General features: G+C 39.7%; 1 protein-coding gene across 1 annotated transcript; it reads right to left on the bottom strand.

Moving 5' to 3' along the window:
- Positions 1–460: 460 nt before the first annotated feature.
- On the bottom strand, positions 461–14,897 carry LOC120073512. The gene is made up of 2 exons (XM_039026353.1): positions 14,653–14,897; positions 461–779 (listed from the first exon to the last, which is right to left on the bottom strand). Exons 1-2 carry the CDS (start codon positions 14,895–14,897, stop codon positions 461–463), a joined length of 564 nt encoding a protein of 187 aa, XP_038882281.1.
- Positions 14,898–15,349: the final 452 nt, after the last annotated feature.

The raw sequence follows: 15,349 nt of genomic DNA on the forward strand, positions 1-15,349 counted from the left end.
CAGCATATGAGTGAAAATCTCCGCATCCCACACAGGTTACCATGGGTTGCCCAAACGCCTCCACTTGATTCACCTTCTACTGGTTTGATGCATTACCTAGCGTTATGTTCTGTAGAAGGCTGGTCATGGTAGCCACTTGAGCGGAGAGCGTGGCTATCACGTTGGCATCAATAGAGTTAATGTTCTGAGATCTTCTTCTCCTGTCATTTCTTCCATCGTATGTGTCATCTACCCACTCCATGTTATGTTTGGTAATACGATCTAATATTTCTTTAGCTTTAGTATAGGATTTGTCCATCAGTCCTCCGGCTGCTACTGCATCTGCTGCCATCTATGACGCCCTATTTAGTCCGCCATAAAATGTCTCTATCTGAATAGTCAAAGGTAGTCTGTGGTTCGGGCAGTTCTTGACCAAGCCCTTGAAATGCTCCCATGCAGCACTCAAGGTCTCAGTGTCTTCCTATTCAAAGTTCATGATTTCCCGATGCCTCCTTGCGTTGGTGGTAGGTGGGAAGTATTTCTGCATAAACTTTTCCACCAACTTTTCCCATGTGGTGATTTCCCCACGCTCTAATGAACTCACCCATTGCTTTGCGTCGTCTCGCAAAGAATAGGGAAACAAGAAGAGCCTGATTGCCTCCGGTGTGATTCCAGAAATCATAAAGGAATTGCACGTTTCCAGGAAACGCTTCATATGGGCATTAGGATCTTCGCCACAGCTACCTCCAAATTGCCCAACAGTCTGGAGCATTTGGAGCATAACAGATTTCATTTCAAACCTGGTTCCATCAGGGGTCGGATATATGATTCATGGAGAGAAATCATATAGTACAGGCTAGGCGTATTCTGTCATAGGACGCGTGCTGTTGTTTGCCATCAGGATTGGGTTCTGTGCAACGTGAGCCAGTTGTTGAGCTAGTTGCTGATTTTATTGTTCTTCCGCCATTGCTCTTTCCTTTTCTTACTGTCTGAGTAACTATTGTCTCAACCTTCGACGACGGTTGGATCGATTCCTACGCTAGAAGGTCCGTTCAATCTCAGGGTCGTATCTGAACTTAGGAGTGTTCTCCTTGTTCATACACGTTCACAAGCTTAGGCGTAGCTTGTAATACTTCCCTTAATTGAAGTGTCCCTACAACAAATACAAACGGAATTTCTAGTTAGTTCTTGTTGCTGAAGTCCCCGGAAATGGTGCCAAAAACTTGTTCGCTTGCTATCGTGAGATGCTTTAAGAGTGTATAAAGTAAAATAGATTGGATGAATAAAGTCTAAGTGCTGCGTTCTGCCTTGATGTTTTTAAATGAATGCAACGCGTTGGGGCATTAGTATTTTGCATAGAAGGCACACGACTCCTTATAATACCGTTCAAGTTTTCCTAGATTAAACCTAAGTATAAATCTAATCTAGGTTCCTGGAAAGTCCAGGGTGGATCACAGGGATTCAGTTTCACTAACACAGATTATGCGTTGTACTTGCAGTAGGAGGTTTTTCTTAAATAAATGTGAAAGGTGTATTATTTACACTAACATGCTATGCTCGTTCAAGACAATACAAAAGAGTTGAGTGGAAAATGAAGGATCATGTGAAAATGGTACTTAAGTAGGTGGACACGCCCGTTAAAGAAAATTGCACACAACTAATGTAATGTGGATAAAATGGGATGGGTTGCTTATCTTTCTGTTCATGCGTTAGACATCATTCAACACTTCTTAATGCGAATAACATACAAGCCTATCTCTAGGGTGCATGCGTCTAACTTAGAATGCAAGAAACACCAGTAAGTCTATCTCTAGTTGTACTAGGCGTTCTACTTAATGCGGGTTAGCTATTCTTTCGAACAACTAAATAAAAAAGCTTTCACCAAGTTGTTAAGTTGGTTTAGGCGTTGGAATAGAATTATGCATGAAGTACTAATGCTTTCAACATAAACAGAAGATAAACAATAGCAAAAGTGATGATCAAATATATGAATTTTATAAAGGATCAATGAGTCTTTACAAAGAACTATATTCAATCAAAATGAAATGAAAATGATATTAAGAGAGAAACTTAGTCAAGCCAAAGAATACAGCCACTTTAAAGAGCCGAGGACAGAGTATCTTTCTCAAGAACAACTTTCTCCACTCCCTGGCCGGCGGTGGTGGTGGTTCTCAGCTCCTTCGATCGTCTTACACCTTGGCATGACTTGTACAAACTAAAACTAAGTCTACAAATTTACAGAAAGTATGGAGCTTCTAATTGTTGAACTGTTAATTCTGGAGCGTCTTCAAGTATTTATAGGCGTTGGTCTCGTCCACTTGGAGGATGGGCTGCATTTAAGTCCATGCCCTGGTCAGCATTAAATTCCATGTCCTGGTTGGCCGCCTGACCTCTGGAAGCTTTTCAGATGCCGCCTGTTGCTGGAAGCTTTTCAGATGCCGCCTATTGCAGGTGCCCATGCTTGCAAGTGGTTTAATCTAACGAATCTTCTATGCGTTGAATTCCCTCCGGCGCATGGCTCATGCGTTAGCGCATTTCCTGCGGCACTTGTCTAATGCGTTATTGTCAGTTCTTGCATTGAAATCCTACAAAGTAGTGCGTTAGTGCTGCGATTTTTTTAGTGTTAGAACTTTTTTTACATGAAATTGCTATTGTTTAAGTAAATCCATGCGTTTCTATTAAAAATGAGGAGATTTTATCATTAAAAACTCTAATTGTTCTAACTTAAGAGCAAGGATAACTTGTATTTTTACAAGTTATCAATTGGATTCACCATGACATTATTATCATTTGGTGCTCCATTTCTAGGCTCTTGCCATCTCTTCTTTATCTGATTGTGGTTGCTGTTGGCTGTCTCTCAATCTCCTTCTAAACATTCTCTCAATCTCCAGGTCGTAGTTCACCAGAGATTGAGAGTCTGCAAAGAAATAAAAAAAACTATCATTAGCACTCTATTTTGCCGAAGTCCCCGGCAACGGCGCCAAAAAAATGTGGATGGTATGCGTTAATGACATTGCATTGTGCACTCAAGTTTCCTTAGCGGAATCCAAGTGTAAATTCCACTGAGTTTCCTGGTAAGTCCAGGGTCGAACAAGGGACTTGTGAAAAAAGGTTGCGTTGGTAATTTTTTAAGAAAGCTTTGCGGTAACCAAATAAATAAATTGTTGGTTTGTTGTTGATTGCGTTAATGAGAAAATAAACAAAATGCGACGGATTTGAGAAAAGTCAGTTGTGTGATAGATGCACTGAGTATGCGATGAATGGGTTGAGAAGATCTTTAGTTAACGTTACTTGGGAATGCATCAGACTATGCGATCATGCTACCACCATGCACAGCAAGTCATTTTCCAATGCAAATGTGATGCTTCTAAGTCTAGGATGCATGTGTTGAATACAAAAGTATCCATAGAGCTTATCCCTAAGTCTCTACTCTTGTCCTATCGATGATGCAAGATGTATAAAAGCAAGGTGAACGCATACAATCATATCCTATATCTAGGATGCATGCGATGCGTTGATAACAAATAGTGCTCATTCCTGAGCTCCTATCTCTTGATTATACATTCTAATCTGACATTCCCGAGCCAAGATTCTAACCTGACCTTCCCAAGTCTAGATCCTGTCCTTAGACTACCCACCCAAGTATCTCTAATGGACGAATGAAGCATACATAATACAAGATAATCGCATAGCATGAAGATTCCTTAGTTGTGCTAGCTAAATGCTTCTCAACCCATTCAACTAATTTAGCTACTCGTGCGTAAATAACAGAGAGTGAACAGATATAGAGAAATAGATTCCATTTCGATAAATGAGTGGAGTACAAAATGATAATGGAAGTTAAAGGTAAAGAGCCTGGTAGAAATTCCTTGCTGATTGAGGCTTTTACACTGTAATCTCTATTCAATTCTAAAGATGTTCCCACTTCCATAGGCGTCGGCTGTGAACCCCGAATCCCAATTTCTCTACTTGAGTATGTTCCCTATTGAGATTAGTGTGATGAGTAGGTTGATGTGGAAACTAGGGTGAAATGGTAGAGAAAGGAGTGGAAATTAGAAGAAAAGAGGAAATTTGGAAGGTTAACTTTTGGGGAAAATTTTGGAAATTTGGCCAAGTATAGAATTTTGTGTGTTAAAGTGGTATTGATGCTTTGGAAGAGTTGTTGGTGAAGGCATACGGCTGAAGAAGGAAAAAGGAGATGATGCGTTGGAAGGCACACGGGTGGGCGAGGCATGCATGGAAAGACAGCCATGCATCGAGCAGCCTCGGCCAGCGCCCAGGCCATGCGTCGAGCAACCCCGGCCAGACGCATGCATCGAGTGGATACACCCGTGCGTTGAGTGCACTGCCAAGCAGCCACGCCTATGCGTTGAGCGCACTGTCGAGTGGCCACGCCCATGTGGTGAGCACCCTACTGAGCAGCCATGCCGTGCGTTGAGGTGCCTTGCCATGCAACCAAGCGCGTAACCCATGCCATGCGCCCATGCAACCGAGTGAGCGAGCAATAGCTAGCACACGCCGCACGCCCATGCGCCTAAGCAGCCAACCAAGCATCAAGGCACCGCGTGCAACCCATGCGGCTAAGCACGCTCATGCGTCGAGCGGCTAGCTTATGCGTTGGTGGCCAGCACCATTCACCCATGCCAAGCAAGCCGTGCGAGTGAGCCATGCGTCAAGAATGGATGGTCTCCCTATGCGTTGGTGATGGTTAGCTCCTTGCGATGGCTAAGTTGAATTTTCATGATAGTGAATTTGCTTGCTATGCGTTGAGTAGAGGCTATGCATTTCTTATGGACTAGGCGTTGTGCAACCAAGAGTTGGACGCATACAAGGATGAAATCATCAGGATAACATCATCAAAACCATGTGTCTTCTTGGGAAGAAAGCCTTAAACCTTAATAATTTGAGGTGGTGGCATCAGATTGGAGGCCCATGCGTTGGCAACATGGGAAGAAGACACTTAGCTTCCGATGACCACAACATTGCGTGGATGGGATGAGAAGGAGATACTTGGCCATGCAGCCAAGTAGGTGGTGTCAACTCCGAAGAAGGTTTGGACGCCTATAAATAGAGCCAAGAGACTTCATTTTTTAGATCACAACTCAGAAATTCCGTAAAAGAGTGGGAGAGTGGAGCAAACCTTTCGTTGGAGCCAAATCCATGCGTTAGACATAGAATACGCCTTGGACAGTGAGGTCTGAGGAGGACATATCAACTTGGGACGAGAAGTTCTCCCAATTTACTCGTGCGTTTAGAGTGATTCCAAAGCCACCTGAAAGCTCTGAAAGTCTATTTTTCAGGGTAGGGTGTTCGGAAGAAAATATCAAAGGGATCGAGCTGGAAACTAAAAAGAAGATAGAAGGGTCAGGCTGTCGGATCAGTTTGAGCCAGTCTTAAAGATTCTATGATTCCGGCCAAACCATGAGAATTTATGAGCTCAAATTTTAGGGTAAGCTTCCGGAGACATTTTAGAACATGTTTGTAGAAGGAAGTATCTCAAAATAAAATTTAGAACTGTGAGTAATTTGAGCTGAAATTTGAATCTTAATTCTAGGGGTGAAAAGGAAGCCCGAGGTAGAAAAGGGAACTACTAGAGTGAAAACCTCCTAAGAAATCAAGGTGAGTGGCTAAAACGTTTTGACTAAAAAATTTGCTTAAATGTTTGATTACAACGTGTTATAGAAAGTATGTTTTAAAGAAGAATATTCCCATGCCAACTAGTTTACAAAGTGATTTCCAAGCAAGCTATGAATTATGTTTTAAACGCATGCATGAGTGAGAAGTTTGTTAAAAAGCTATTAATATGTGCAGCATGCGTTAGTACCTTTAAAGCCATGTTTTTATAAGTGTTATACTTTACATGCTTTAAAGAGAAAGTCATTTATGACTAGTTTTACTTAAAACGCGATATCGAAGGACATTTGAGAAGATATCCGCCTAACTAGATACTGAAGGACATTTGAGAAGGTATCTATTGGTACTGAAGGACGTTTGAGAAGGTATCTATCCGCCTAAGGTATAACGATACTTAGTATGGCCACATGCACGTAGGTAGAGTCAGAGATTGAGCAAAAGGGTTCTCTCTCAACTAGTAGTTGGTGTTGGGATTGTTTTTACCCACAGTAGAGTTATCCTCAACTGAGAAATAGTTTTACTGTTTTATGATTAAAACAGCCTTATATGTTCTATGCTTGGAAAATGTTTATACTGCAGTACAAGTACTGTAGAAGCTTATATTTTAGTTAAACTCTTTATTGAGATTTTGCATGAGAATCAATTATCTTTCTTAAGTCACTCACTGGGCGTAAGCTCACCCCGTTTTCAAATTTTTTCATTCCCCCCCCCCCCCCCACATGTAGCAGTCAAATCCTTTGAAGATAGCTTTGCATCTACTCTACCACTAAAGGATAAAGAGATTTTTAACCCGTCTGTTAGGTGGTTACTGTTAATATTATACACATGTTACTGTTGTTCATATAGAGACTAGGGTTCGTGGGCATTGGGACTTGTAAATCTAATGTTGTAATGACACTAAATATGTTATGTTTCTAAATTAATAAATTATGGGCCTAAAGGCATTCCGCTGTACTTAAGTTATATTTTGGTATCAGAGTTATTCCATAAGAGTTATTAGGCAATAAGTGTCAGCCACAAGGTTGATAACTGATGTAGTCATACCCTTTCCTAGGCTAAGAGGGTGGTCTGGGGTGGGGTGTGACATCGGCCCTCTCTGGTTTGGGCCATTCCACATCAAGAGTATCTTTCCCCACAGTGCAGTGGAACTGACAACTGAAAATGGAAGAAACACATTTAAAGTCAACGATCAACGAATTAAGCCCTACTACGGGGGCAATGTGGAACGACGTATTGAGACCATCGACTTAGGCAAGCAAGATTGACTGCTTGCGGGGATGCTATTGTGGTAATTCTGAAAAACTTCTCTATGTTTAATCGCTTTCTTTACAGCTTTCCTTTACGATTTTCTGCATTGCGTTATTTACTGTTTATTAGAATAGTCTTTACTGCTTTATAAGTTTACCTTTGGTTTAATTCAATTGCGTTATTTTCATGCTTTGTTTAAGTTCCTTACTTTTCTTCATTAGTTGCGTGGTTTTTAAAGCTTTGTGAATGAAAATGAACACCACAAAGTCTTGTCGACTTGCGTTATTAAAAAGAAAATTAAAAACTGGTATGCATTGCGATGATGGGTGCATCTTGCACTGACAAGATACACCTTACGTCCATCCTACCCAAATGCATTGCACTGAGGGGTGTGTTGCGCACGTATGTATTTTTTGCCCGTCTTTGGCAAAAACGCACTATGTCGAGGCAGTGTTGCGCCAGTAGAAATACAGTGCTCCCGTCCTTCAGAAATGCGCTGAGTTGAGGGGTGTGTTGTGCTGATACATGCATTGTTGCCCATCCTCTGCAAATATGCATTTGCATTAATGGATGCATGGCATTAATCATTCACCATGCACTCGTCTGTATCAAATACAAAAGATTCATTTCATTATTTTTATATATAGAAGCTATTTCTTGATTCTTTGTACATACTAAGATTTTGTATTGTAATATTTGTAATTCTTTGTATACTTCGTTAAGTTTAAAACAACTGAGTAGCTATTCTTTCCGTATGCGTTAGCCTCTTAGTTATCGTCCTGTGTCAATTATTGCGATGTTCTTTATCTTTTATTTTGCGTTATTCATTGCGCTGCCATGATGAATTATATGCATACCCTTAGCAACATTTCCCACACTTTGTATTTTCTGACTAACACTTAGATAATTCGTAGCAATAGCACTACTTTACCTTTTATCCTTTAAGACTTTGCTCAAACCTTCTTTTCAAAATTTTGAAGTGTTTGTCTATTCTGTCCAAAACAATGCAATGAGGACCTTGCGCATCTCTAAATTTGGGGGTGGGGAAGGTCTGAGCAAATGCGATCAAGCAGATGCGGTTATCATTGGCAAAATGCGTTCATCATAAAAAAAAAAATTCATACCAACTCCAATGTCAACGCAAGGGAAATTAAAAAAAAAATCCCAACCTGATAAGAGTTAAGTCAAACCTACTCATAGTTGGATGTTCGCATGACACCCGTGGGAGCAAACGAAAACGAAGGTGGGTTTCCAAGAACGACGCAATATGAAAAGAAAGAAAAAACAGAAAAAAACAGAAAAATAAGAATATAAGACACAACTCCTCTGACAAGCAAAAGTTAAACTTAGCTGAAAATCAAGAGTTGAAGTTGAGATTGGCACAAAATCGTAGTTGGATGTTCGCATGACACCCGTGGGAGCAAGCCAAAACAAAGGGTGTAACCATGATCAACAATCTCTAAAAAAAAATGACGCAAACTAGACCACCGCATACAGACGCACTAAGTTGTTTTTGCAAGAAGAGGTAAACATTCTTTTCAAAACAAGAAGGGAATTTTTGCGTAGAGATTTGTTGTATAAAAGAATAAAGTAGAGCATGTTTATGAATTATTAAAGGATAGAAGGAAATTGCATTGTTAAGTAATGTTGCCTAGGTGGAGCATTCGGAGCAACCAATCGACGCAAAGTTAGGGTGAGAATTGAATGATATTGCCTTAGTTGAAGATATGCTTAAAGACAAGCATATATCTAAATTTGGGGGTGTGATAACTTGTAGAAATACAAGTTATTTATACTGTTTTATTTAGATATTACGGCTAAAAGAAAGAAAAGTTGCGTCATTAGTATAGAAATTGGCTAAGAAATGCGAAAATTATGAAATGTTGTCAATACACCCGCTAACACCATTGCGATGGTAGAATAGAATTTTTCAGCTTCTGTTTTGCAGGAAATAAGTCACCGCATGCGTTCATGGCTCAAAGACGAAATGAACAACGCATCTACGTTGCATTGCGCCCATCAATCAAGAACGAAAAAATGATAACGCAATGACGGCGCATGCGACAATCAATCAAGAGCTTTAGCGATCAATGCAATTTCAACTGCATGCGGTAATAAAAAACAACACCACATGCGGCAATCGATCGAAGATATGAAGAGCAACGCATTTACGGAAGATTCTGATGAGTGTACAGCTTTTAGTTGTGCATTTTTTACGGGTTGATTGCATAACAGAAGGAATTTTCCATTCCGCCATTTCAGGAATTACCATAACTATATAGTGGGGACCACAAATTCAAAGAGCCAAGGCCTCGCCTATAAATAGCTTCTTCAAATTCGCTGATAGATATACAGATACAGATACTGGTACATACATGTATATATAGAGACGTGCATATACTGATTCTGAGAGAGAGGCTGGTCAGAAGTGTCTGTCTAGAGTAGATCCGGGAGAACCACGAGACAAGGCCGAGAGGTGAGTCTCCGAGCAGAGAATCCTTCCAATTCCCGTAGTTGAAGCTTTGTGCGAAGGTCAATTCTATTGGGAAAGCAAACCTGAGAAGGAAGCTTTCCTCTCCACCACTTCCACATGCCGGCAAGCACAATCTCCGTTCGAGATTTATGTCAAGACGTTGACACTCTTTTCGTATTTGTTTCTAATCTCTATGTCATCATATGTATTCATCTTCTCTAATCTTTCATTCACAACATGTATCAAATGCTTAATTTTAGAATTAAATGTTATGATAGTCACCATTATCATCTCTCTGTATCCATAACCCATTTTCTCCATGATGTGTTCTTAATCCCCTGAGTAAATAGCAAGAATTAAGCGAGTTAGTTAATTTGTGCTAAGGAAATAATTAAGTTTAGCTAAAACATGGTCGATGGCATCTTCACCTGTGAGAGCAGAAGTGAAGATGTTATTCCGCCTATCGAGGGAAGGTTGGAAGAATGCGTTAACTAAAGCAAGAAGTATTTCCAGAGATGGAAACAACCTTGTGTTTGTTACGTTCATCCCTGTTTCACCATAGAGATATGGGGACGCGGCCGATCACCGAGAGGTGTACACCAAGGGAAAGCGGAACCTTAGTTGTGTCTTTAACGCAATTGACAAACTTGCGATGTATTTACTATTTACTCTTTCTCTTTCTACTTCATTCATAAAGACTTGCCATCTCATACATCGATTCTTTGTACAACTTCACAGTCAGTTCTCGACCTCAGTATCATGTATCATGTATCTTGTATCTTGTATCATATTAGTTTAGGATTTTACTTCATTAACACATTTTTATTTCATCACAATTTATATTCCTGTATAAATCACCATTCTTTATTCATATTAAAAACCGGTCGCATGTATCACATAAGTAACGCATTAACGAAAACAATCCCTATGTTTGACCTCGGATAATTCTGAGAAACTTGCATTGGAATTATACTTGGTTTCAGCACAAGGAAACTTGTGACATGCACTACTTCATCGTATACTACGAGCAACTCATTAACAACGCATATTATTAGAATGTAGTATCGCATAAAAATGTCTTTATCACAAGAACTTGAGCGTATATAGCATTTCATATTCATATTTTTCCACATGCTTAAAGTTAAAGATAAAGATAAAAAAAATATATCGTTACAAGTTTATGGCGCCGTTGCCGGCACATTATCTATCATCATAGTGCATACATAATAAGGAATTAATTTTTATCGTTACAAAAATCACCTCCGCAATATGCCTTAACTTGCTGTCCATTAACCTTTAATGGACAACTTCCATTCTCAGTGATCAGCTCTACCGCACCATGTGGGAATATTTCTTTAATAATGAAGGGTCCAGACTAGCTTGATTTTAATTTTTCCAGGAAGAGCCGTAGTCATGAGTTGAAGAGTAAGACCTTTTGCTCAACTTGGAGGTTCTTACCGCATATGCGTTTGTCATGCCAGTGCTTGGTGCGCTCTTTGTAAATCTTCGCATTTTCATATGCGTTAATCCTCCATTCTTCTAGCTCGACCAATTGTGTTTTTTGCGCTTCTCCTGCCTTCTTCAAATCAAAGTTCAGCTTCTTTACTGCCCACAATGCCTTATATTCCAGCTCCAAAGGCAAATGAAATGCCTTACCAAATACCAACGCATATGGGGACATAACTATTGGTATTTTAAATGCAGTCTGGTATGCCCATAACGCATCATCAAGCTTTGTTGCCCAATCTGTTCGTTAAGGCCTTAATACCTTCTCAAGTATCAGCTTAATTTCTTGATTGGACACCTCGACCTGACCTGGTATGCCGTGGCCACTTTGTGGAGAATGTTATATTTGCGTAGCAGCTCCTTGATATTACGGTTGTCAAAGTGGAATCCTTCATCACTTATGATGGCATGGGGAGTGCCAAAACAAGTGAAAATCTATTTCTTCAGAAATTGGGAGACTACCGCCGCATCACTTGCAGTGCATGCTATTGCCTCTACCCACTTGGAGACATAATCGACGGCTAATAAAATGTAATGTTTACCATTCGAAGGGGGAAATGGTCCCATGAAATCAATCCCCGATACGTCGAACAATTCAAACTTCAAGATGGTGTTCATTGGCATTGCATTTTTCCATGAAATGTTACCTATGTGTTGGCACCGATCACATCTCATTGCGTAGTCAGCCGCATCCTTAAACAATATAGGCCAAAAAAATCCACTCTATAAGACTTTGGCTACGGTGCACTGCCCTCCAAAGTGCCCACCATATGGTGAGTCGTGGCATTGTGATAATATGCATTATTGAGTAGCATTTGGTACTCATAATCGAAAAATCTGATTTGCACCTCTTTTATACAGATTCGGCTCATCCAAATAATAATGTCTGCATTCATTTTTTAGCTTCTTCTGTTGGTGGTAGGTGTAATCTTCAGGAAATTGCTCGCAAACCAAAAAATTGACTATGTCTGCATACCAGGACAATTCTTCTATATGGAACAGCTGCTCATCCGGGAATACGACACTCACTTTAGACTCATTGTGATCAACCTCAGGATTTTCCAGTCTAGACAAGTGATCCGCAACTTGATTCTTTGTCCCCTTCCGGTCAATTATTTCTATATCAAATTCTTGAAGGAGGACGACCTATCTGATCAACCTCGGTTTTGCGTCCTTCTTTGTCATTAAGTACTTTATTGTCGAATGATCAGTATGGATGTGTACCCTTGTTCCCAACAGATATGCTCGAAATTTTCCCAACGCAAAAATTATCGCCAGAAGCTCTTTCTCTGTGGTGGTATAATTAGTCTGAGCAGGATTTAATGTTTTACTCGCATATGCAATAGGATACAAGACTGTTTTTCTCTTTTTCGCTAAAGCTGCTCCCATCGCATACCCACTTGCATTGCACATTATTTCAAAAGGAAGTGTCCAATCCAGCACAATCAATACGGGTGCGGTAATCATCGCATCTTTCAAAACTCTGAATGTGTTGAGGTAGTTGTTGACAAACTCAAATTTTCTATCAACCTCTAATAACGCACTCAGTGGTCGTGCTATTTTAGAAAAGTCTTTAACAAAACATCTGAAGAATCCAGCATGCCCCAAGAAGCTTCGTACATCCTTCATGCCTTCTGGGGTTGGAAGTTTTTCAATTGCTTGGATTTTTCCTTTATCCACCTCCAACCCATCTCAGGAAACCTTGTGTCCCAACACTATGCCCTCCTTCACCATGAAATGACATTTTTCCCGGTTAAGCACCTGACTCGTCTCTTCGCATCTCTTCAGTATCTTCTCCAAGTTGGCTAGATGATAACTTGTAGAAATACAAGTTATTTATATTGTTTCATTTAGATATTGCGGCCAAAAGAAAGAAAAGTTGCATCGATAGTATTGAAATTGGCTAAGAAATGCGAGAATTATAAATTGTCGTCAATACACCCACTGACACCATTGCGATGGTAGAAAAGAATGTTTCAATTCTGTTTTGCAGGAAATCAAGTCACCGCATGCGTTCATAGCTCAAAGATAAACTAAACAGTGCATCTACGTCGTATTGCGCCCGTCAATCAATAATGAAGAGACGATCAACGCAATGACGATGCATGCGACAATCGATCAAGAGCTTTGCGATCCCGCAATTTCAACCGCATGCGGTAATAAAAAATAACACTGCATGCAGGCAAACGATCGAAGATGTAAAGAGCAATGCAATTGCGGAGGATTCTAATGCGTGTATAGCTTTTAGTTATGCATTTCTGATGGGATTGATTGTGTAACAGAAGGAATATTCACTCTACCATTTCAGCAATTGCCTTAACAATAAAGTGGGGACCACACTGCAAAGAGTCAAAGCTTCGCCTATAAATAGCTTCTGCAATTCCATTGAAAAATATACTCGATACAGGGAGACATGTATATACTAATCTGAGAGAGAAACTGGTCTGAGCGCCTGATCAGAGCATATCCGGGATAATCAAGAGACAAAGCCGAGAGGTGAGTCTCCGGGCAAAGAATCCTTTCAATCCTCGCTGTTGAAGCTATATACAAAGGTCACTTCTACCAAACGAGCAAGCCTGAGAGGGAAGCTCTTCTCTTCATCCATTCCACACGCCGGTAAGCAAAACCTTCGTCCAGATCCGTGTCAAGACGTTGACACTCTTCTATATTTGTTTCTATCTCATTTTCATCACTTGTACTCATCTTCTTTACTCTATCATTCACACCACATATCAGATGCTTAATCTTAGTATTAATTGTTATGATCATTTCCATTATCATCTCTCTGTCTATTTCCGTTCATCCATGATTCACTTTCTCCATGATGTTTTCTTAATTCCTTGGGTAATTAATAATAATAAAGCAAGTAAGTTAATCTGTGTTAAGGAAATAATTATGTTTAGCTAAAGCATGCTAGATGGCATCTTCACCTGTGAGAGCAGAAGTAAAGATGCCATTCCGCCTATCGAAAGAGGGTTGGAAGAATTCGTTAACTAAAGCGAGAAGTACTTTCAGAGATGGAAGCAACCTTGCGTTCATCACATTCATCCCGATTTCACCATAGAGATATGGGAACTCGGCTGATCACCGAAAAATGTACGCCAAGGGAAAGTAGAACCTTAGTTACGTCTTTAACACAGTTAACAAACTTACGATGTTTTTACTAATTATTCTTTCTATTTCTGATTCATACATAAAGACTTGCCATTGCATACCACGGTCCTTTGTATAACTTCACAGTCAGTCTCGAACTCAGTATCAGGTATCATGAATCTTGTATCTTGTATCATAATAGTTTAGGACTTTACTTTTATCGCACTTTTATTTTATCAATGCAATTTATGTTTATCGCAATTTAAATTCATGTACAAACCAAATCTTTTATTAATTTTAAAATCGGTCGCATATACCACGAAAGTAACACATTAACGAAAACAATCCCTGTGTTTGACCTTGGATTACTCTGAGAAACTTATGTTGGAATTATACTTGGTTTCAGCGCAAGGAAACTTGTGACAACGCATTACTCCATAGCATACTACAATCATATAGTTAACAACACATATATCTAGAAGTAGTAATGCATAACACAGCATCCACATTCCATTTCCATCCTTACGTCATCAAGTTTATGGCAACATGAGCTTGTTATTCATTCATCCATATTCATATTTTTTCGCATGCTGTAAGTAAAAGACATATTTTAGCGTTACACTAGACAGACTTCATAAGTATTCCCATAAACAGAGAAGTCGTCCGTAAAGATTTCAATAGAGTCCTCAAGATAATCTGAAAAGATGGCCATCTTGCACCTTTGGAACGTGCTTGGCACATTGTAGAGGCCAAATGGTATACGGCGAAAAGCGAAGGTCCCATATGGGCAGGTGAATGTGGTCTTGTCTTGATCTTCTAGAGCTATTATAATTTGGTTGCACCCGAAATAACCATCCAAGAAGCAGTAAAAATCATTCCCAGCTAGACGCTCTAGCATTTGGTCGATGAATGGTAGAGGGAAATGATATTTCTTTGTGGCCACATTCAGCTTGCGGTAGTCCATTGATAACTTGTAGAAATACAAGTTATTTATGCCACCTTGCCTAGATATTGTGGCCAAAATTTAGTAAATATGCACCGATTGTATGAAAATTAGCCTAGTATTACAATAATTATAAATGTTTGCAATTACACCCATTAACACCATAAAGATGGAAGACAAGCCAGATTTTACTCTGTTTTGCAGGAGACCAAGTCACCGTTTGTGCTCAAGGCTCACGAGAAACTGATCAATGCATCTCCGTCACATTGCGTGTAAAACCCTAACCCTAACTCAGAAAGAAGGGAAAAATAAAATACTGAAAATAAAGGAAAATATAATGAAAAATATAAATTAAATTAAGAGGAAGTTAGGTGGAATTTGGGGGGGAAATGTGATAAATTAAGGAATTTATTAATAATTATCCAACAATAGAACATATAGTTATGAATAAGTAAGCAAAATCGGGGAAGATT

The sequence above is a fragment of the Benincasa hispida genome, chromosome 3 (assembly GCF_009727055.1).
Source record: "Benincasa hispida cultivar B227 chromosome 3, ASM972705v1, whole genome shotgun sequence".
Taxonomy (NCBI): domain Eukaryota; kingdom Viridiplantae; phylum Streptophyta; class Magnoliopsida; order Cucurbitales; family Cucurbitaceae; genus Benincasa; species Benincasa hispida.

Bases quoted from the DNA above. Each gene is read 5' to 3' on its own strand.
- LOC120073512 (XM_039026353.1), bottom strand. From the start codon at position 14,897: ATGGACTACCGCAAGCTGAATGTGGCCACAAAGAAATATCATTTCCCT. The intron at 780-14,652 runs GTGCAAGATGGC...TGATGGAACCAG, and splicing joins GTGCCAAGCACGTTCCAAAG to GTTTGAAATGAAATCTGTTA.